Here is a 25039-nt window from a genome sequence, read left to right as displayed (position 1 = left end):
ACACAAGTTGATGAGTATATGACACAATACCTGTCATAATGGCACAAAAGACAACTTCCATTTCTGCTGTGTGAGTATGACTACTTTTTTCCATCATCCAGCAAATTAGCTGGTTTGACCATTTACCCTAACAACAAACTGCCTCAGCTTCAAATTTGACATACATTGTGACCCCGCTATAACATGGTAGTTGAGAGCCGTAGAACCCGACCGTGTTATAGACCGAACCATGTTATAAGCAACCAGGTTAGTTAGCTGAAGAAAATGATCTATGTACTCCAAACAAATTTGTGGGTGGTGGGGGGTCGGTAATAAATGTGGGTAGCAAAATATGTGCTTCACTGGCAAAGTTACCATCTTAAACTGATGCATATTAAATTGGAAATACACCTGTAGTGAAAACAGATAAGGCATATATATTTTACTTTATTTAGAGAACCATGGAATGGTACATGTATGTGTACATGTCAACAGGACACAAATTGTATCTGCAAATGGAATACACTCCAGCCCAGTTGATCTATGTTGTGGTGTTCCACAGGGGTCTGTTATTGGACCTGTTCTCTTCATTCTTTACACTCAGTCGCTCTCAAGTTTCATAGATCATCATCCAGTGTCTCACCAATCGTATGCTGATAACCTAAAGATACAAATCTAGCCACCCAACTGAAGCTGATGCTACCATCCAAGGTGTAGAGAGGTGCATTTCTGATGTGAAATCATGGATGACATGTAACAAGCTGTAGATGAATGATGATAAAACTGAGGCCATTCTGACCACAACGCAAAGACTTTCTCATTTACATCCTTTACCTCAAACAATAAATACCAGCAACACCAACATTAAATTCACACAATCAGTATGAAACCTAGGTGTTACTCTGGACAGTACTCTCACATTGCACCAACATGTCATGAACATATGCAAGGTTGCATATCTTGAGCTGAGACGCATCAGCTCCATTCGCAAATATCTTTCAGTTGATGCCACTAAAACACTTGTGTATTCATTAGTACTTTCAAGACTGGACTATTGTAACTCAATTCTGTCTGGTTCATCTCAATGTCTACCCCAGAAACTTAAAAAAGTTCAAAACACAGCTGCTCGGATCATACTTAGAGTAACACGATCAGAGCACACCTCCCCACTGCTCTGTACCCTATACTGGCTATCCATTCGATCCAGAATCAAACACCAAATTTGTTCTCTGTGCTACGTTTCACTGTCAGACTCTAGTCAAACATACCTATCCGATCTCACCCATGTGTACACACCAGCAAGAAACTTACGCTTCTCTTCTGACAATCGTATACTCATTATTCCCACTATGAAAACAAAGTCATATCGACAGCGTTCCTTTGCATACCAGGGCCCAGCAATGTGGAATGAATTGCCCACTGAACTTAGACACAAAGACACAGTGATTACATTCAAGAGGGCTCTCAAAACTCACTTATTTCGACTGCAAGAAAAACTTAAAGACCTAATAATGTTTCCTACCTGAAATATTCTCAGCATGTTTTTTATTTTTTAATGTTTTTGTAATAATATTATTATATGTTTTGTATCTTATAGGTATTGTCTAATGTTGTAAAACACTTAGAGCTTCTAAAGATTATGCGCTATACAAAGTCCTCATTATTATTATTATTATTATTATACATACATGTCTTATGTATAGCATGAATAGAGTATCAACACCGTGTACTCACATGTGAATCTCATCACATATATTGAAACCACAATACAAGTAATTCCATTGAAAAAATGCACACAGATTAAAAATATTCAATAATTTTGTCACAGGTCAGATAGGTCTGAATTCAGTGGATAAACATAGCACAATCACACAAGAAAAGATGATGCACCTTACTCTTCAGTACGTCCCATGTCGGTAAAAGTTAGTTTGCATTTTAAGCCACAATTGGTAGCATTTATAAGCACAAACGTTTTCAATACAAAAAGGAAACTTTCACAGCATAGTAAACGTGTTCCAGTCATGTTGGGAAATGAAAAAGTCTGGTACTGACTTCCTTTGAAGAAAAGTTCTTTGTTTTTATTGAAGATTGTAGGTGGCTTTCCTTGATGAAGTGCATGCGTTATTGAAGTCACCGCTAAAGGCCAGCTTTGAAGAACAAAACAAATGCCCATATCTTATTGTGGCAGCAACATCAATAAATTGTATTTCATGATTGAGATTGATTTTTTTTTTTCATTTGCTTAGTATGTTTTCATAACAGTCAGTACTTCAAAGGTAATGTTTTCTTTGAAATTTCAGCAAACTATTTTATCTGGGTACATTTTTAAAAAAGGAATTGGCCGTTGTTTGGTCCATTGTAGTTACAGTTCCTCTCTGCATATTGAATAAACGAGCAAGTAAGATTTTTAAATTTTTTTTTACATTTGTGGTAGCGGAGTGATGATGCCTTTGACTCAATTTAAAAAAGGGTCAATGAACGATAGAGATAGAGCTGTTCTGGTCTGATGACATGGATTAGTACAGAACATGTGGGTGTTCTGATGGATTTAATTCTGAGTGGAAAGAATATGAAGTTTACGTCCATCCACAGACAACTGTTGGTCTATGTAAATATGTTAATTACTAGCAAGTGGCTGAAAATCTGACAGAAGATAGATTATAAGATAATGCCTCGTCCGATTGATATCCACTACCAGAAATGTCAACAACAAAATAAAAAGCGGATATCTCACAACATACAGTACTCATGCTCGATGTCAACATAAGCGGATTATGATATAACAATGAGTATATGGCTTTTTAGCCCTTCGATACGCATGTAGCAAACTTACCCAGTGCAGTGCACTATAAACAGAACATATGTTACCTATCCAACTCCATACACATAGGCCTGCCTGTTAACTGTTAAGCAATGTAGTTTATGTTACGTTTAAAAGCAATTTTAACCATTTTTACATTTTTGGTACACATTTATTATGTATGGAAAAATTTAAGAGTAAAGTCAGATCGTTATAGCTGTGTAATTATTTTCTATGGAACAATTTTTATGTGCATTAAAATCTTGAGAGAACTTGTTCTCCGTCAAGTCAGTGAAGCCGTATGACCAACCATAGCTGCCATTTCTCATACATATGGTGATTATAAGCGAGAAAACAAATGTTTGCTCATCGATTCATGTGATGTACCTTTATCTAAACAATGCCTCCCTTATGGAACAAAATTTTAGTTTGCATCGGTTGAGCAGTTACTGCAAATATGCTCCAGTGACTACTTAAGATGGGGAGAAACCATTGTTTAGTTAGTAAAGACCTGGCCACATAAAGTAGATGCTCAGTACACACATGATATTTACATAGAAAATTTGATGGGGGGGGGGTACAAAAATGGTCTTCATGACCAGGTGACCACTGTGTAACAACTACCATTAGGAAAGGTGTGACTAATATGAGTGAGGTCTTGTAAAACAGTGGTAAATAGAGAAAGTATAGTACATAAAGATTTTTTTTAAATCTGAAAATAATGAGTTAAAAAAGACAAAAATGTACTGATGTTGTCTCTCCAAAGTTGAGGGCATTCTTCACTGTGAAATCAGCCATACTCAAGACTTCAACCTGAAAAAGAAAAGGAACTCTTGTTTAGGAAATATAATATCAGTTAAAAAAGAAACATCAGCATTTCCTCTCCATACTTTCATGTTTGTGAATGTATGATACTCAGTGAGAAAGGTAATGTCATATCTCTTCTTTTGCTCTAAAGTTATGACTAACTTTAAATTTGTGGTGGGGTGAAGTGAAGAAATAAAAGCAATAAAACAAAACATACTCATGACATTGATTTGTCACCATAACATGTTAATTATATACATACTAAAATTAGGTCATTTACAACATTTATATACATACTAAAATTAGGTCATTTGCAACATTATTTATACAATATATTCCTGTCAAACATTTTCCACAGATAAAAAATAAATTGAAGTAATCTTAATATGGTTGAAAATAGCTTTTATAGAACGTTATACCCTGTTTGACTGACAAATATGGTTTCATTCTGGATAATAACCACATCAAATGATTTATTTTCTTTTACACAGAGCCTGTATCTGTTCATAACATTGCAAATTGTTGTAAACAATTACAGAATTTTGTCTAGGGCTGCAATTTGTGTTCATGAATTGTTCTATTTAAGACTTGTGGTATAATTTTCCAAATTTTCGTGGTATAATTTTCCAAATTTTCTCTCCTTTGTTTATTAGTATTGATTAAAACATTTTAGTATTTGAGTATTTATCTTTATACCATTATCCTTACACCAGGAATCTAATTTAACCAAAGCCAATAGTAACAATGCCTCTAAGTCTGATTTGGATTGTTTACCATCAGACAGGGTAGTATCATCTGCATACAGATCAGTGGAGGAAATATAGTTACCAAATTTAAAGGCAGAGTGGACCCAGTAGAGAACCCTGTGGTTCTTGCCATGTTATTGATTCCTCTTTAGAAAGGTTGTCATTTACTACCACACACCATGATCAAAAGTAGTAGGTATACTGATGCTGTATAACATTTATACATCTTCAATTTATCGATAAGAATATAATGATCTACAAGGTCAAAAGCCATTAAATGGTCAAGGTCAAAAGCCATCCAATGGTACACAAGTATTAGTCCCATCAATTCATCAGACTGGTTTTGGTGATGCATGTTGTGGTTTGATATGTACATGTACATCATAAAATTATCATTTGATAGTGCAAGTAAGACTGGCCTGAAATTATTTATATTGATTATGAAAGGGGGTAACTTTAGGTATTGATAATGATATGGGGAAAACAGAGGAGGATTTGCTCATATTGCTGACTGCAGCAGGTGTGATCCAATATTGTCCAAACCGAATGCTTTGCTTATATCAGCAGTTTGTAGGAATATCCGAACTTTACTAGCTGATATGGCAGGAACAAAAAAAATTTGCTTTTGGAATAAAAAAAATGTATGAAATAATTTCATTGTTCATGGTGATGAAAATTTAAAATTGGTTCCATTATTTCTGATGAAAAATTAATTGAAAGAGTTTGCAATTTCTTCATCATCATTAATGACTTGACCATAATTTAGTTGTTGAATATATGAAGATGTAAAAAAATATACTTTTGCCATGCCTAGTTCACTCAAAATCTTCCAAATAGAAAGCCAGCCCATTGACAATACTGAACTTTCCATGTGTTTAATTTGCCAAAGAAGTCACATCCTTGTGCATAGTGGAAGCACTGCTGAATACTGTCATAGTGCTTGTTGCTTTTGTGACTTACTTTACATTCAGAAAAGAGATTATTTGAGTTTGTAATATGTCTATATGACTAGACTACCATATTTACCATATATATTGGGACATGATAATATAATTAATTTTTTTTCTGTCCCAGAACTTAGGGTGAAACTTTTTTCAACTATATGTTGGATTGTCTATAAGACAATTGTTAAAAGTGTGAGAATTAGCACGACTGGTGCAGATATTTAAAAAATCTAACTTTAGACATTGCAGTTTTTGTTTCAGGGGATATGTTGCATCCAATGATAATTTTTCACAGTATGAGAAAGCTAAAAACATATTCATGCACCAAAAGAACGGCTTGTATGTGTGCAGGAGAAGGGTTGAGTTTACTAGATGCTGCTGCAGTGGATTAAAGAATTTTATCCAAGTACACAGTATTATATTTTTTAAAATAACATTTCATTTGGAGTGTATTTACCAGCATGTAATTTTCAAATGATTTAAAAGGTGTCCCACAACTTATGACTTGAAAAAAACCAATGTGCCCCAGAACATACAGTGCACTAAAAAATTACTATAAAAATCAATTGATGGTCTCCCAACAAATACGGTAAATACAGTACATTTATAACACCATTTATGTTCTTCACCAATATTTATGGATTGTGTCCCATTTTCTATATAGATGACACATTTCCTTAACAGTATCTGTCCCCATAAACTTGTGTAATTGTGCACATCACAATTCAAGTCAGCTGCAAGTTTCCCGATGACTTTATATGTGTCCCACACACTGCAGACTCCTCAGTCTCAGATTTGTGTTTTGTCAATACTAAAAAATTCTATATTCCTCAGTCTCCGTCCCCCTCCCGGTTATCAAAATCATATTTGAACTTTTCAAACCAAATTGTCCTCAACCAATCCTCTCATTTTTTTAGGGTAAATTCAACAAAATATGAGCCTCCTATTGTGGTCATATGTCTCTGTATATCTATGTTCAGAAAGAAAGAGACACTGACACTGCATCACCACATATCAAAATATTGTTATAAGGCAATGCCTTCTTTCTTACCACAAAAATTGCAGCCACACTCGATCTCTGAACTACATTGAAACTTCCTAGCAACTCTGTCCACAAAGAAAGCCTTGAAAAACTTTAAATCTGACAACATGTTACCAGTAATATCTCAGATCTTACATAAAATTTAGTTGCCTGTAAAAATACTGTGTACTGTTGGCTGCCTATTCATATCATATTGATATTAAGGTTAATGAAAAGGCAGATAAAGCAGCCAAAGCTGCACTGCTATCACTTGTCTCTGTAGAGAAGATTCCAAATACATTGGCATTCGCTATCTACTTGGCAAAATATTTGAAAAGAAAACTCAACTAACAAGCTTCAGAATATCAACCCTTCACTAAAAAGTGGAATCCTAGGACAATTACAGAGACAAAGTAGTAATACGCCAGTCATGTATAGAACACAAATAACCCATGTATATTTCCTTGAGGGTGAATCTTGCCAGTAACCACATGCAGTAGAACAATCTAGTCAAGTGAATCTACTTCCACCTTTTGAGACATAATTTGTTTGTGTGTGTGAACTCTTAGCTTCATGGAAAATCTTTTTCAGGGAATACTGTGCATTTAACAAGTTTTGACCTATATTGTAAGGACTTTATGCTTTACCATTATCTTTTGTTTGATATACCTTTCAATGAATTAACATCTCTTTGCTTTGAAAATTTATCTCTTGTGCTTTTTTATTTCTCTGGAAAAAATTGTCTTTATAATTTTTGTATTTTTTGTCTTTGTAATCTTTTATCTTTATCCCATTAAACCCAATAACACACACACACACATACAAACACACACATACATACAGTTTCATTAATATATTAATCTGCTAATGAATCAAAGACCTTGCAAGTTAACCAACAATAAAGTAAACTGGATCTGCCAAACAGCCAAATGCAAGAGTCAATAAATCTGTCAGTAGAATGCCCTGTCAATAGGATGCCTCTGTCGGTAGATGCCTCTGTCAGTAGGGTGCCTCTCTTGAAATCTCTACCTTGTTGATGACTGAATATTTTATGAAAACACCTGTTTCAAAGTTTCTCAACTTTTTGTATCTTAAGTCATAATTGAATGCACGTCAGAGTCATTTCTCCAATACTGTCATGCCAGAATACTTTGTGTCAAAGATGGTTGAATTCTGTTCAGTGCATTTTTGTGATAAAATTGTGTAAAGAAGTCTAAGTATTTAGTAACATCATATTTGATGGCTGAAGAGCATCATTTGTGAATGCATTCAGGCTAGAGCGGTCATGTTTTGTCAAATTCTCATAAGCAACTATTTACATAAAGTTATTAAAGGTTTTTCTATTTTTAGCAACATCAGCCATATATGATGGCAGATTGGCATTGCATACAAGCATAAAGCCCTTCATGAAAGAATGCTTTACTTGAAATGTTGCCAGATCTCTTTTACTTGTTTTTTGTTAAAGAGGTTATTCAATTTACTTTCCATTTTAGCAATGGTGGCCATATTTATGGTGGGTCAATATACTTTCCATATATTTGTAAGCCCTTATTAATAGAATGCTTTCTGTCAAATTTGGCCAAGTTCTGCTGGGAATATATCATCTAAATTCTTTTCCATAAAGCCCGCCATGCTGTTTTCTGTAAAGACTGATCAAATTCTGTTGAGCAGTATTTCAGAAGAATTTGATTAACAACTGAAAAATCAGATTCTGTTCAGTAGTATTGAATAAGAGGTAATTTAGATGTTTTTCTATTTTTTAGCAATGTTTGCCATGTTTTGATTTTGGATTGGCATTATTTGTAAAAAAATAATCTTAAAGGCCTTTATGCCTATATGTTTTGCACCAAGTATGGTTAAAATTGGTTTGGAAGTTTTTGAATAACAATATCTGATTGATAACAGATGGATTTCTATTTGTGATAATGGTGGCTACATGTTGGCAGCAGATCAGCATCATCTGTGCAAATCTGAAAGGCCAGGGTCATTTCTGTCAGACTTTATAAAATTCTAGTTAGTAGCTTTACAAAAGAAGTCTTATAGACAGCCACACTTGACGGTCATTCAACATCATTTATATAAACCTGAAACACCTTATAGCAGGATGTGCTGTGCCTAGTTTAACTGTAATTGGTATAAAACAAATGAAAACATCAGTTCTTGATAGATAGACAATGGGGTACATAAATATGATGGCTGAAGGGTCAAATCATTAACTCACTTTGAATGGTGGCTAGGTGAGCTAATAAAACTAGAAATGTACTATATACCATCAATGCACCATCAATATGAGACATCTAATAGTCCTCGTCAAACAGGGGCCACAACTCCAAAACATTTTGCCAGAAAGCATTAACATTTAAAGATTTCGTTCACCTAGGTTTTTTAATATTAGGCCTTATATCCAATCTGGTTTTAATTTATGAAGTCCTTTCAAAGTCATTAAGCAGAAATTGAAGGGCAAAGTTCTAAGTCATGCAGGAGACTACAACAGTCATTACTGTCAAATGTTCTTTAAAAGGTGAATAACTTGACCTAGGTTTTCATACAAAGTGTCATGCTAAATTTCATATCAATACATGAAGTCATCTTGAGTGGAAACAAAGGTGAAAGGCCATTTAGTGAACTCTATTCAGTTTGGCTAGAAAATAGTAAAAACTGAAACTGCCTTATTGTAAAAACTTATACCAAGTTTTACTTTGATCCATTTAGTGCTTTAAACATCAGTGAGTGGAAATAAAATTTCTGATTGATAGAATGTTATGGAATGGACAGACATGTGCAATATTGTATAGTCCATCCATATACATGGTAGATACATTAAAACTAACTTAATGAAGTAAAGAATGACAAGAAGGATATTAATATGAAATTTGCAAAATCTAGGAGATGCAAGTACTGTTTCAACCACACCTGTACTGACTGACCAAATGCATATACTTACTGGGCACATCTTAATATAGTGGAGGAATACATGAGGACAACCATTACATTGCAAGTCTTCATGGAAATATTATACACAGCAACAAGTTTACATTTTGAACATGTACAGAGGAAGTGTTTTTCCATTGTGAGGGTTGCAATCGTTTTATAACTACAGTGTATCAAAAACACATTTTCACTGATGAATTTGTAATTGGAACAATTAATATTATCTGCCACCCTTGACTTTATTGTTTTGAATTGTGCTTTCTCCACTGAAGTACTAAATGGAGTTAATTATAATAAACCAGAAACAGAAAAGGAAACCAAGACTTTATCAAGCAGAACCACTATAGTGGGGCATGTCTTTCACAGAAGATACATGTTACCATAACAGCTTGCTGTTGTAATTAGAGTACAGAGAATGTTACAATAAGTGCATGCTGTTGTAATTAAAGTATAGAGTATGTTACCATAAGACCATGCTGTTGTAATTAAAGTATAGAGTATGTTACCATAACAGCTTGCTGTTGTAATTAAAGTATAGAGTACATTACCATAAGATCATGCTGTTGTAATTAAAGTATAGAGTATGTTACCATAGGAGCTTGCTGTTGTAATTAAAGTATAGAGTATGTTACCATAAGAGCTTGCTGTTGTAATTAAAGTATAGAGTATGTTACCATAAGAGCTTGCTGTTGTAATTAAAGTATAGAGTAAGTTAACATAAGAGCTTGCTGTTGTAATTATAGCATAGAGTATGTTACCATAGGAGATTGCTGTTGTAATTAAAGTATAGAGTAATTTACCATAAGAGCTTGCTGTTGTAATTAAAGTATAGAGTAATTTACCATAAGAGCTTGCTGTTGTAATTAAAGTATAGAGTAATTTACCATAAGAGCTTGCTGTTGTGATTAAAGTATAGAGTAAGTTATCATAAGAGCTTGCTGTTGTAATTAAAATATAGAGTAAGTTACCATAAGAGCTTGCTGTTGTAATTATAGCATAGAGTATGTTCCCATAGGAGATTGCTATTGTAATTAAAGTATAGAGTAAGTTACCATAAGAGCTTGCTGTTGGAATTAAAGTATAGAGTAAGTTACCATAAGAGCTTGCTGTTGTAATTAAAGTATAGAGTATGTTACCATAAGAGCTTGCTGTTGTAATTAAAGTATAGAGTAAGTTACCATAAGAGCTTGCTGTTGTAATTATAGTATAGAGTATGTTACCATAAGAGCTTGCTGTTGTAATTAAAGTATAGAGTAAGTTACCATAAGAGCTTGCTGTTGTAATTAAAGTATACTTGTTACCATAAGAGCTTGCTGTTGTAATTAAAGTATAGAGTATGTTACCATAAGAGCTTGCTGTTGTAATTAAAGTATAGAGTAATTTACCATAAGAACGTGCTGTTGTAATTAAAGTATAGAGTAATTTACCATAAGAACTTGCTGTTGTAATTATAGCATAGAGTATGTTACCATAGGAGATTGCTGTTGTAATTAAAGTATAGAGTATGTTACCATAAGAGCTTGCTGTTGTAATTAAAGTATACTTGTTACCATAAGAGCTTGCTGTTGTAATTAAAGTATAGAGTATGTTACCATAAGAGCTTGCTGTTGTAATTAAAGTATAGAGTAATTTACCATAAGAACTTGCTGTTGTAATTAAAGTATAGAGTATGTTACCATAAGAACTTGCTGTTGTGATTAAAGTATAGAGTAAGTTACCATAAGAGCTTGCTGTTGTAATTAAAGTATAGAGTATGTTACCATAAGAGCTTGCTGTTGTAATTAAAATATAGAGTAAGTTACCATAAGAGCTTGCTGTTGTAATTATAGCATAGAGTATGTTCCCACAGGAGATTGCTGTTGTAATTAAAGTATAGAGTAAGTTACCATAAGAGCTTGCTGTTGGAATTAAAGTATAGAGTATGTTACCATAAGAGCTTGCTGTTGTAATTAAAGTATAGAGTATGTTACCATAGGAGCTTCCTGTTGTAATTAAAGTATAGAGTGTGTTACCATAAGAACTTGCTGTTGTACTTAAAGTATAGAGTAATTTACCATAAGAGCTTGCTGTTGTAATTAAAGTATAGAGTATGTTACCATAGGAGCTTCCTGTTGCAATTAAAGTATAGAGTATGTTACCATAGGAACTTGCTGTTGTAATTAAAGTATAGAGTGTGTTACCATAGGAACTTGCTGTTGCAATTAAAGTATAGAGTATGTTACCATAAGAACTTGCTGTTGTAATTAAAGTATAGAGTAAGTTACCATAAGAGCTTTCTGTTGTAATTATAGCATAGAGTATGTTACCATAGGAGATTGCTGTTGTAATTAAAGTATAGAGTAGGTTACCATAAGAGCTTGCTGTTGTAATTAAAGTATAGAGTATGTTACCATAAGAGCTTGCTGTTGTAATTAAAGTATAGAGTAATTTACCATAAGAGCTTGCTGTTGTAATTAAAGTATAGAGTAATTTACCATAAGAGCTTGCTGTTGTAACTAAAGTATAGAGTATGTTACCATAGGAGCTTCCTGTTGTAATTAAAGTATAGAGTATGTTACCATAGGAGCTTCCTGTTGTAATTAAAGTATAGAGTATGTTACCATAGGAACTTGCTGTTGTAATTAAAGGATAGAGTATGTTACCATAAGGGCTTGCTGTTGTAATTAAAGTATAGACTATGTTACCATAAGAACTTGCTGTTGTAATTAAAGTATAGAGTATGTTACCATAGGAGCTTTCTGTTGTAATTAAAGTATAGAGAACGTTGCCATAGGAGCTTGCTGTTGTCATTAAAGTATAGAGTATGTTACCATAAGAGCTTGCTGTTGTAATTAAAATATAGAGAATGTTACCATAGGAGCTTGCTGTTGTAATTAAAGTGTCGAGTAGGTTACCATACGAGTTTGCTGTTGTACTTACAGTATGTAGTAGGTTACCATAAGAGCTTGCTTTTGTGATTAAAGTATAGAGAATGTTACCATAGGAGCCTGCTGTTGTAATTAAAGTATAGAGTATATTGCCATGAGACCATGCTGTTGTAATTAAAGTATAGAGCATGTTACCATAAGAGCTTGCTGTTGTAATTAAAATAAAGTAAAGAGTATTTACTCTTCCAGTAAATCCCCGTTGATCTGGGTGATAATTTGGAATTCCAGCTGTCAAACTTCCATGCTCCTTGAAGGCTGCAGTTGTCAAGGAAAAGCCTGGAATATAATGGATGGATCTAAAGAATCTGACTTTTCCCAATTTTATTCTTGTCTATAAAACTGACAAATCACTTACTTCATATAGAAATAAAATAACATATGCAAACATTGAAAGAGCTCTTGACACATATCCAAACATAGGTAGCCATTCAAAAATAATAGTTGGAAGATATTTATAAAACATAATATGTGTGGCTGGTTATTAATTTTAATTTTAATGAGGGCAACACTTAACTGCTTTTTTACGCTGTTGTCTCTTCTCCTGGCATGATGATCCCATAATGGCTGTCAAGAAAAACTTCATAGCTTTTTTTCAGTACAAATACAAATCAGGCATAAATACCTTTGCTCTGGTGCTCCACTGAACTAGGAGAAAGTGGAAAGAGGACGCCAAAATGCGCCTTTCATGAGATCATCCAGAAAGCAATGATTAATAAAGGAACAAAATCTACCAATAGCTCAAACTTTAAGGCTTTTGATTCACATGAAGGATCTCTATCAATGAGAAGCTCTTCTCATAGTCAGCCTAATTCACCTAAAACATAGTGGAAATTGATATATCACATGTACCTTTGAGAGGGAGAAAGACACTTTCGTTTAGCTAAATAGAAACATAATGTTCATAATTGACAGTGAAGTCCATCATCCCTAGTAAAAACAACACTGTGTAGCTGATTCTTGGTCAGAAAACCAGGTTTGCACAGACTGAAATGTTGTTGCCATTAAAATGAAGGAAACAACATGCAATAAGGCATGAATTTCACCCCTTCTCATAGCCCCTCTTCTAGCTCTGAAACCAATCAGGCATGAATTTCACTCCTTCTCCTAGCTCTTAAACTAATAAGGCATGAATTTCACCCTTTCTCCAGGCTTTTAAAACAATCAGACATAAATTTCACCACTTCACCATTTCTCCTAGCTCTTAAACCAATCAGACATGAATTTCACCCCCTCTCCTACCTCTTAACCCAATCAGGCATGAATTTCTCTTCACCATTTCCCCTAGCTCTTAAACCAATCAGACATAAAGTTCACTCCTTCTAGCTCTTAAACCAATAAAGCATGAATTTCTATCCTTCTCCTAGCTCTTGAACCAATCAGGCATAAATTTCACCCCTTCTTTTAGCCCTCAAACCAATCAGGCATTAATTTCAACCCTTCTCCTAGCTCTCAAACCAATCAGGCATGAATTTCCCTTCTTTTCCTAGCTCTTAAACCAATCAGGTAGGAATTTCACCCCTTCTCCTAGCTCTTAACCCAATCAGGCATGAATTTCAACCACTCTCCTACCTCTTAACCCAATCAGGCATGAATTCTTCAACCAATCAGAAATGAATTTTACTCCTTCTGCTAACTGACACTAATGAAAAAAGGAAAATTGAGATTCTCGAAAGAAATCTCACTCAGAGGCACATGAAAACCACCAAAGAAAACATGAAATGTTCCAATCAGGCATTATTGAGCAAGCGACTGGTCTCAAGAATTCAAAATACCTGATAAGCACTTCACAGTGTTTGAAAGAGGTGCTTTATAAACATTCATTTTCCTCAGGATGGAAGAGAAAAAGGTCCAAAGCCAAAGAGAACAGATTCAGCCATTGCTCTGTTGACTGTTCCATTTACATAAGACCTTCCACCTGGCATTGTAAACCTGGAGTATGACTGCCTCCTAACCTGAGTGATGCAGTATGCAATCCTGCTTGAAAACTGATCTTGTCAAACAGATGATTTGATATGAGCCAGCAAGAAAGGTGGAGTATTTGTGGATTGTTATGAAAAAGGATAATCTGTGCTAACAGCAGATTTCTCATCAGTGGTAATTCCCTTGTGGTGTCCATCAACATACTGAGATTGCTATACCATGACCACTGGTGCCACAAGATGAACACCGAAGATGAAGTCCTGACTCTTTGAAGAACTTGAGGGATTATTCTGAAAGGTGGGAAGGTGTATGAATTCAATGTCAGACTGTATAGTGTCCACCTCAGCATGTGCTCTGTCATGACCTTGGGGAGATATAAAGTGGTACCTTGGTTTTAAACCTTCTTGCAAACAAGTGTATCCATGCAGCTAAAGAGATTCTGTGATATTGATGGATACATAAAACATTCTGTGAGAACTGTACATAATTATGCTGACAGGCTGTCACTAGAATCTTCCTTTTGCTTGCAATGGAGTAAAGCTGTCCATCAAAGGAAATTCCAGACTCCCAAGCAATGAGAACCTCCTTGGTGTCAGTGATAAGTCACAACTGTCATGCTGTATGTGACAACCATAACAGGGACCCCGGGTAGCTGGGTAGTGCTCACCTTTACAATCACTGCCTCACCTCTGTCCACACAAGTTCGAGTCTCAGGCTCTGCCAATGTGGGTATGTGAGAAAGTTTGTCAGTAGCTTCATGTGGGTCAGTAGTTCTTACCAGGGTTTTCCTAGGTTCTTACTCTACCAGTCATACTGGCCATCATGTATAGCCTATCATATGGTGTTCAACCAAAACAACAACAACAACCATAACCCAATTGTGTCTTTGAAGAGTGACAAACCCCTGAAGTGTAAGAAACAGCACCAATTTCTAGGTTGTTTTTGTGAAGAACAGAGTCCTGCTTAGACAAAAGTCACTGAAGGACAACTCACTCTGGCTCTAGGTGAATGCCCAGCATAAATCTGAGACATCAGAATACAGGTAAAAGTAAGATTCTGAGGCATGTATAAGAACTTCCACTAAAACCTCTGTCCAGATTGATCTACCATCTGAGGTAGTGACAAACATTCTGATCCCAATGAAATCTAAACTGAAAGGAAGTCTCATTAGACTGTAGAGGCATCATATTAAGTCTTCCTTAGATGATTAGACTCATGGTCAAGTTTTGGGTCTTCAGAAGTTAGAAGTATACGCAACGTGATTAGAACCACTGCCATGTTTTGGGTCCTCAGAAGAGAGAAGCACATGTGAGGTGATTAGATCTATTGCCATGTTTTGGGTCCTCAGAAGAGAGAAGTACATGTTAAGTGATTAGATCCACTACCACGTTCTGGGTCCTCAGAAGAGAGAAGCACATGTGAGATGACACTCGTATTGTGTGAGAGAACATCTGCATGATTGTGTTGAAAGGAACACATATCATCTCTGTACTTCTGATGATACACCGAGTCTTGAAAACAACTAAAACTTGACTGGTAAAGATTTCTCCAGATTGCAGACTAAATTGAGAAAAGCCAGTGTTTTCAAAAGAATGACAGGTCTGTAAGTAAAATATCTCTGAGGAAGTTGTGTATCAACCAGTCATCAAATACTGATAGAAAACTCCAACATATTTATAAGTAACTATAATTCTGAACACACTGGTAAAGACTGTAAATGAGAGAAAGTTGGCCAAAGAGAAGAGCCCAAAACTGAAAGACATCCTTGTCAAGACAGAACCACGGAAAATTCCTGTGAGAAGAAAAATGGGTATGTTTAAGTATGCACCTCAAGGTCTATGGAGACTGTCATTCAACTGTTTGGTGTTCTTGAGACAGATATCTCAGTCTTGAAACACTCTTCTTCAATAAACTTTCATTTAAAGGGGATAGATAGACGATGAGATGGGAATTGTCCCCATTTTGACATCAGGAAGATCCAGGAATCAAATTCCAAGTTTTGGGCATATAAAATTCTATTGCCTCTTTTAGAAAGATGTACACATCTTCTGTTGAAAGTTCCAAACTGGTCTCATATAAAAAGGCTAAGGGTCTCAGAAGCAAAGCCAATAATCCTCTCTCATTAGATCCGTCCAAGCCTCTTAAAACCATCCCAATGTTGCACCCACTGGGATGCCAGGACAAAGGGGATCAGCAGATGAGGAAGCAAATCCCTAAAAGCATGCATTAGTAATATACCATGTTTAAATCAGATTACATAGACATGCATTAGTAATATACCATGTTTAAATCAGATTACATAGACATGCATTAGAAATGACAAGTTAGAAAATGACATGACAAATACTGGTATTCCACTGCAGTTTTCTTCTTGGACCTCATGATCAAATAAAATATACCCTTAGATATGAGAGAGAGAGAGGGGTGGGGGGCGGGATTCAGGATGATTGTAACATGTATTATTTTAGTTACCTGAAAATTGTGATCTTACTCATTTACAAGGGCAATATTATATTCCAGTTTCAATCAATACCACTGAGTAAACAATTCCATCTAGTCCTAATTACAACATCCATTGTCCCAAGAAAAACATGGTTTTGCGACATATTTACATGTTAATTAAATATGTTATAGGTTTGGTCAGGTCATCCCATCTAAAACCTGTTTAAGGGAAAAATTTGGCAACCCAATTCAAATTAGTGAGGCTACCAATAGGGAAATGAGGCTACCCATAGAGTATTGTGAATAAGGTACTGTGTAATGCAAGGAAACACTTATGTAAGTTCTCAATCAGTTATACATTTTTAACCCTTTAAAAGAAGCGTCAGTAAAAGTAATAACTAGCATGAAATGAATTAGGTATTTAAGGCTACATTTAATGTGTGTAGCTTCAAAAAAATTTCAGTCATTCTGTTACACTGTGGCAGTTTAAAATGATGTCTAGTCCCACAGACATGTAGCATGATGTCCCACCCAGTCACATTATCCTGGCACCATGCCAACCAGTCCTAACATTAACCCCATAATGCTGAGCACCAATTGAAGCAGCTACTAGTACCATTTTTATAAGTCTTTGGTACGACTCGACCAGGGTTAAAACCCACAACTTCCAGCATTTGAGGCAGATGCTCTAATCACTAGACCACTGGAACGGTCTACATTTAATGATACTGACCTGAAAATTTACCGAGTTACATATGTAAAATTTGTAATGCTGTGTGGAATGAACTATAGTCAAAAGATGAAGTTGAGGTATTGATTTGGCCTCGTCTCATACCTAGCATCAACTTGTATTTGAATGACAAAATTTGCAAATTCAACTTATAATCCACATTGACTTATAGGCAAGCTAATAAGGTAATGAGAGGGAATTTTCACCTGAAAGTGAAGGCTAGCAAAAGAGACAGCAATATAATAAAAGTAGGCAATGCAATATTCAGATATGCTGCTAGTGAAATATTCTTCATCTGGGAGGTCCCCTACACCTCTGGGAGGGGGGGCCAATAACTGGGGGCGGAGGCAGTGGTAAACTATGCTGATTAGTTTAATAATTATTATAAGGTGAAGAAACACCTAATTAAAAATAAGCATTTAATAATTCTGTATCACTCCTTTGACAATAAATGTATAAGGTAGCTGGATACTTAATTATTTGAGCAATAATTCTTTTATTCTTATCAAAATCATTTTTTTTGGACCACACATATACACACATCTGTATAGTAATCAATTTATTTAATTATTAGATGTTAGCCCACAGGCTTTTGAAACTTCAAGAAATTAGTATAAAAAAATTAATGTCAGAATATCATAGAAAAACTTGCAAAAATAATTCCTTTCCGTTTTGTAAAATCCACAAATAATTAATTTCCCTACAATACAAAGTGAAAATTAAAAACAAAATTATGGTATGGTAAATTAAATCCCAAATAATCCTAGAATTACAGACACAAGTCCTTATTTATAGTTCTGAATAAGCGTGAGTAAAAATCCAAGTAAGTCCAACACTGAAGGTGTTGATATGCCTGTGATGGCCTGTATTCTGTTGTTGTACCAAGTCTTTTCTTGAACAACACTAATATAATTCCAGGTTTGAATTCACTATAAATCCCAGTGAATGTCTCTGTCCAAGAATATTATTTTTTATTGAGCACTCTGTATTTCCAGAGAAAATTCACTTGAAATGAACGATTTGAAGAAATAAATCCCAGTTCAAATGAACTACTGGTCATAACAATAATACAAATTAATTATGTGTGAATGTAAGCAAGAATAAATAATCTTTCCAGTAACAAGATTATAAAGCCTTCCACTTGACCTCAATTAACCCTGGTAGTGCTGTGTTGGTTTGGGATCACCTTGAAACCAGTGCTGATTTTAACCCTGGTAGTGCTGTGCTGGTTTGGGATCACCTTGAAACCAGTGCTGATTTTAACCCTGGTAGTGCTGTGCTGGTTTGGGATGACCTTGAAACCAGTGCTGATATTAACCCTGGTAGTGCTGTGTTGGTTTGGGATCACCTTGAAACCAGTGCTGATATTAACCCTGGTAGTGCTGTGTTGGTTTGGGATGACCTTGAAACCAGTGCTGATATTAACCCTGGTAGTGCTGTGCTGGTTTGGGATCACCTTGAAACCAGTGCTGATATTAACCCTGGTAGTACTGTGTTGGTTTGGGATCACCTTGAAACCAGTGCTGATATTAACCCTGGTAGTGCTGTGTTGGTTTGGGATGACCTTGAAACCAGTGCTGATATTAACCCTGGTAGTGCTGTGCTGGTTTGGGATCACCTTGAAACCAGTGCTGATTTGTTTCTATCTGCACTCTCTGTGTATGCTGAATTGTTTTAGAACAATACAGACTTTCTGGGCCAAATACATATAACAACTACTAAACTAGTATTTATAATCAGATTGCTTTGAAATTGTACAAAGTGATGCAGGTATGCATGCAGAAATCAAACACTAAAAATGTCGATGAAATTGATGTGTGTTCATGGTTAACATTGCAGCGAAATAGAGAAAATGGGTGGAAAAGTAAGTTTTGACAACAACAAAAATCGAATATAGTGTATACTTTTCTATCATTTATAGTTATCATGAATGTGTACATGGACAGTTAGTTTGTTTCTACATATTACATATCCTCAGTTCATTACTTTTAGGACTCTGTTAGATAATTAAAACTTTACTTTCAAACATGTCTCTACATTTCAGTATGGTACAATATTTAGGTGGTGCAATATTTATGTAGTTATTACTAACAAATTTCTCCATATAAAACATAACTCTAATTAATTGTATAATTCATTGATAAAGAACAAATACTAATCGGAAACTAGCTCTCTTTTAATGAAACAAAACGAACATACATTTCACATTGCTGATGTAAGAGTGGGTTAAATGAAGAAGTGAATATCCCTCGTTCTCTCTCTCTCTCTCTCGTCCATTCATTTTTCAAATGGACTGTTGAGAGAGAAAGAATGAGAGAGATAGAGAAGCAGAGCAAAATGAACTTTATAATGCAATAGAAATATTGTGATTTTTATTTTTTTTTAAATGATATGACAGATGACATATGATTTATGACAATGCATGACAGATAATAGACAAAGCATGAAAGACGGTAGAGATTTATAAAACATATGGTAGATAAATAAATAACAGATGACAGAAAATGCATGACAGATGCATATAGTACAGTGAATCCACTATTTTGTGATGGGGTAACAAGTTTCTTTGATATTGTTGTTGTTACCTACAAACCATAAATTTGAAAACCCAATTGAACAATAAGACTTCTACCGCTATCCAAAACTTGAGGAACTGACACAAATTTTGTGTTTAAAAAAAGAGATGAAATAAATTCACAATAATTAAGTTTACATGGCCTCTGGACTTGAAACATTTGTTAATTGTCACTTTCCTGCTGGACAAGGGACTATACGCAAACAAAAATGTCAATCATTGATTGTTGTTTGCATGGAAGGAAATCAAAAACTCATGTAAGAATGAGTAGATGAGTAGATTTTTAAAACCAAAACTTTCTGGTCTGGTCAATTAAAAGTATTCCACTTTTAAGAGAAATCCTTACCAAAATACTGCATCAACAGACCATCTTTTCTTCTGTCAAAGATGTAATCTGTACTTATTTGAGGTGATTTCACAGCACCTTAAAGAAACAGTAGATTATGGTTACATTTCAGGGTTACAAAGTTGCATTTCTTCTGCTATGATAAAAATAAAATGTTTACCATCAACCAATTTTTCCTTCCCAGTCAATGATTCAATTTATTCTAAGGTGATGGTGAAATAAACATTATATTGTGATGGAAAAAATGCTGCAAATAGCAATTAGAGAGATGAAAATAATCCTATACACACATCACCTTGTAGGCAACAAGAATTACAGGATTGGTATTTGAAACTAAGTCTGCAAAAGGTATTTACAGGACTGGGATGTACAAAAAACAATAAAACCCACAGAGGTACAGACACACTATTTGTATGTGAAGCCATGCTGTTGCCCTTATATAATACAGTACATGTACCAATCAAAACATTAGTAAGCAATTGTACTATGTAACTTAATAGAGTCTGATGGCTGAATCACATGACCTTCCTCAGTTATATTTAACTAACTAAATGGCTGAACATGTTTAAAAAATGATGGCTAATTAATGAGCTGAATAACTGTAAGTAATGACCAACTAACACTGCTTATTTAAATTATTAACACTGTTTACATAGATATAAAAATGACTCATCAACTAAATAACTATTTCCATTATACCTGAATAGATTAGCAATTAAAGAATAGTCTAATAATATAAATACTTCTATACAATATTTGATCTAGAAAAGAGAACCTTAGCAATGAAAGTCAATAGCATTTAATCTAGAACAAAATTAAAAGCTAGAATTAAAATATATAACATTGTACCCCGTCCTTGTTTCACTCCTGGACCTCCAATGAAGCTGTACTTTCCATCCTGAAAATAGCATAACAATTTAAAAATAATCTATTTTCCTTTCACAGAATCATTTTTTGTTACATTCATTTTATTTATCCGTCATCCTCACTTCAAAAGAGACAGTTACAAAGAAAGACATCATGGCACCATCACTGTTACAATTTAAAAGACCTTATAATACCAACTAACCTCCTCCATCTGTGTTTCTGAAAGATTATAAAGGAATTGGGTATTTTAATACTAAACACATTAAAATAAACAGTAACCACTGTTATCTTTCATATAACGAACATTATTATACTCTTCTTATGTGTACTTAAAGGGGGAAAGGTCCTTCACTATCAGTCACCCTCTATAAATAAATTATTATTATTATTATTATGTGACTTTGTTATTATTATTATTATTATTATTATGTGATTTTGCATTCTGTACAAAAAGTAAAAAAGGAAATGTACTTTTCTTAAAGAGGATCCTGGAATTTATGTGATCTGAAACTTGATACCCAGTCAGTGTCCCGTTGGGCTGTGGATGATGTTGGGGTGTCCTAAATAACCTAGATTGAATAACAGATGGCTGTGGATGATGTTGGGGTGTTCTAAATAACCTAGAATGAATAATGGATGGCCGTGGATGATGGTGGGGTGTCCTAAAAAATAACCTAGATTGAATAATGGATGGCCGTGGATGATGTTGGTGTGTCCTAAATAACCTAGATTGAATAATGGATGGCCATGGATGATGTTGGGGTGTCCTAAAAAATAACCTAGATTGAATAATGGATGACCGTGGATGATGCTGATGTGTCCTAAATAACCTAGATTGAATAACGGATCGCCAACTACTGCAGTTAATCCTTGAACATTGAATCAAACCTGGTACCAATGAAGAACAATGTTATGAACTCTTTCAATTCTAATTATCAAAATGACACTATGGAGTATCACCTACACTTCATTCTGAGCACAGTAATGAGAATGTTATTGCACTTGGAACGTGGTTGAAATTACAGTACAATTTCTAACTGTAATCAAGCTTTAGAACCCATGACATACTCATGTAATTCGGATTGTCAGAACTAACAAGGTACATTTTGAGGAAATTCAAGATACAAAAATGTAAGTATATTTTTGGCCATTCCTATTGCTAGCTAAAGTAGACATGTTTATGCCTGGTCATGTTCCCCCAGCTATGTTATGACCTGCATGGTGTCTATCACTAGCCTAAATCCGAAACATTGCATCAAAAAAGTTAATCACAGAAAATTGTAAAGCAGCTAGTCACAATCCATTCAGCCAGTGAAAATAAGAATTCTTCATCGTTTGGGCTTATTGGCTCTGAGGTACTTACTTTTCAACCAAAACCTTCAGTGTCATTTTTTTTCCATGAATTTAGCAATTTCAAATTGATATGACTGAAAAATTATTAAATCTATGTTAAAATTCTAAATCACATAAAAATGGTATGTATCTGATAGATATGTGATAGCCCTTGTCCTCAGTATGCTTTTCTGTATTATTTTCATAAACCTAGAGAGCACTGGCCATAATTTGAACCATTCCATTAACGAAAAGTTATGAACACTTCTCCGAAATAACTGTTTATATGATCAGAATGGTATTTTCTCAATACTGCTTCTCTCATGTTTTTGTTGTAGACATTGCAAATATCATGATCATTATTTGCTTGTTTGAAAGTTTCACAGTAAACGCATCCAAATTGTTCACTTTATCATCTCTACTTTCAAATAAACGAAACAGCTGTTTTAGTTCATTCACAAACAAATCTAATAAACTTAAACCTATAAAAGTTTACATCATTTGTTTATAAAGAAGTTCCAAATACATATATGAAATCTGGAAATTTGTTAGATGGTGACAAAATATTTCTTCTATATAAAAAATTCTAACAAATTCTCAAATGCACTGTTAGTTTCTTAGATCTTGAAAGAAGCGGAAATCTGGTAAAGTTTTAGTTTATGATTGAACACAGGTTTATCTAGGAACAAAATTAACAATTAATTTGACACTGCTTTGTTATATCATGTCTATACACGTTCCATTTGGTATCCAGTGGATGTGGTATTATATTATGTGTATACATGTTGCAGTTGTTATAACAGTGTATGTGGCATTATATCATGTGTATACATGTTGCAGTTGGTATACAGTGTATGTGGCATTATATCATGTGTGTACATGTTGCAGTTGTTATACAGTGGATATGGCATTATATCATGTGTGTACATGTTGCAGTTGTTATACAGCGGATGTGGCATTATATCATGTGTGTACATGTTGCAGTTGTTATACAGCGGATGTGGCATTATATCATGTGTGTACATGTTGCAGTTGTTATACAGTGGATATGGCATTATATCATGTGTGTACATGTTGCAGTTGTTATACAGTGGATGTGGCATTATATCATGTGTGTACATGTTGCAGTTGTTATACAGCGGATGTGGCATTATATCTTGTGTATACATGTTGCAGTTGTTATACAGTGTATGTGGCATTATATCATGTGTGTACATGTTGCAGTTGTTATACAGTGGATATGGCATTATATCATGTGTGTACATGTTGCAGTTGTTATACAGTGGATATGGCATTATATCATGTGTGTACATGTTGCAGTTGTTATACAGCGGATGTGGCATTATATCTTGTGTATACATGTTGCAGTTGTTATACAGTGTATGTGGCATTATATCATGTGTGTACATGTTGCAGTTGTTATACAGTGGATATGGCATTATATCATGTGTGTACATGTTGCAGTTGTCATACAGCGGATGTGGCATTATATCATGTGTATACATGTTGCAGTTGTTATACAGTGAATGTGGCATTATATCATGTGTGTACATGTTGCAGTTGGTATACAGTGGATGTGGCATTATATAATGTGTGCACATGTTGCAGTTCTTTTACAGTGGATGTGGCATTACATCATGTCTATACATGTTGCAGTTGGTATACAGTAGATGTGTATACATGTTGCAGTTGCTATACAGTGGATGTGCATACATGTTGCAGTTGGTATACAGTGGATGTGTATACATGTTGCAGTTGGTACACAGTGGATGTGGCATTATATCATGTCTATACATGTTGCAGTTGGTATACAGTAGATGTGTGTACATGTTGCAGGAGGTATACAGTGGATGTGGCATAACCATAACAAGTACTCATACAATCACTTTAATATATCTCTAATTTGGGGGCCAAAATCAGACCCTACTTAACCTTGTACTTTCAAATTCTGTAGACTAAGTCATTATCACATCTTTCTTTACATTTTAGTTTTTCACCTATGGTGCTAGTGTTATTTCCAGAACACAGCATCTGAGAGTGATGTTTGCACAGAAAAAGTTTGACAATTTCCAAGGCTGTTCTTTGAACTTACCTGGGAATATTTCATAGAGAAGCCACCCATAGCTAGAGCAAAGTCATCGCTGCCATCTCGTAGAAAATATTCATCAGATTTTTTCCAAAATGGAATACAATACCTGTACATAAAAAAATAATTTTCTTATGCTTATTCATTTATTTAATTATGTATCTAGTTTTTACATTTAATTTAAAAACAGAAAGGAGTCTAAGTAAATGAATGTTTAGAGTTTATCAACAATATCTAATTTCATGTAAAACAGCTAATAGTTATTAACAATATGTAATTTCATGTAAAACAGCTAATAGTTATCAACAATGTGTAATTTTATGTAAAACAGCTAATAGTTATCAACAATATGTAATTTCATATAAAACATAAACAGTTATCAACAATATCTAATTTCATGTAAAATAGCTACAGTTATCAACAATATGTAATTTCATGTAAAACAGCTATAGTTATCAACAATATGTAATTTCATGTAAAACAGCTAATAGTTATCAACAATATGTAATTTGATGTAAAACACATATAGTTATCAACAATATATAATTTTATGTAAATCAGATATAGTCATCAACAATATGTAATT

The 25039-nt window shown here is 34.4% G+C and overlaps 1 protein-coding gene across 2 annotated transcripts in view; it reads right to left on the bottom strand.

Moving 5' to 3' along the window:
• The window catches only part of LOC149776298 (integrin alpha-V-like), a 236831-nt gene that overhangs the window by 72037 nt on the left and 139755 nt on the right, over positions 1-25039 (bottom strand). For both annotated transcript variants that reach the window (XM_089942762.1, XM_089942763.1), the window contains exons 5-9: positions 24460-24562; positions 21018-21066; positions 20169-20246; positions 12337-12431; positions 3527-3592 (exon numbers count right to left, since the gene is read on the bottom strand). In XM_089942762.1, the coding sequence (XP_089798888.1) occupies positions 3527-3592; positions 12337-12431; positions 20169-20246; positions 21018-21066; positions 24460-24562 (391 nt within the window). The remainder of the gene's footprint in view (positions 1-3526; positions 3593-12336; positions 12432-20168; positions 20247-21017; positions 21067-24459; positions 24563-25039) is intronic.

Source organism: Sinohyriopsis cumingii, chromosome 18 (genome assembly GCF_028554795.1).
Source record: "Sinohyriopsis cumingii isolate HCF-2022 chromosome 18, ASM2855479v2, whole genome shotgun sequence".
Lineage (NCBI taxonomy): Eukaryota > Metazoa > Mollusca > Bivalvia > Unionida > Unionidae > Sinohyriopsis > Sinohyriopsis cumingii.
This window is presented reverse-complemented; position numbering and strand designations above follow the sequence as displayed.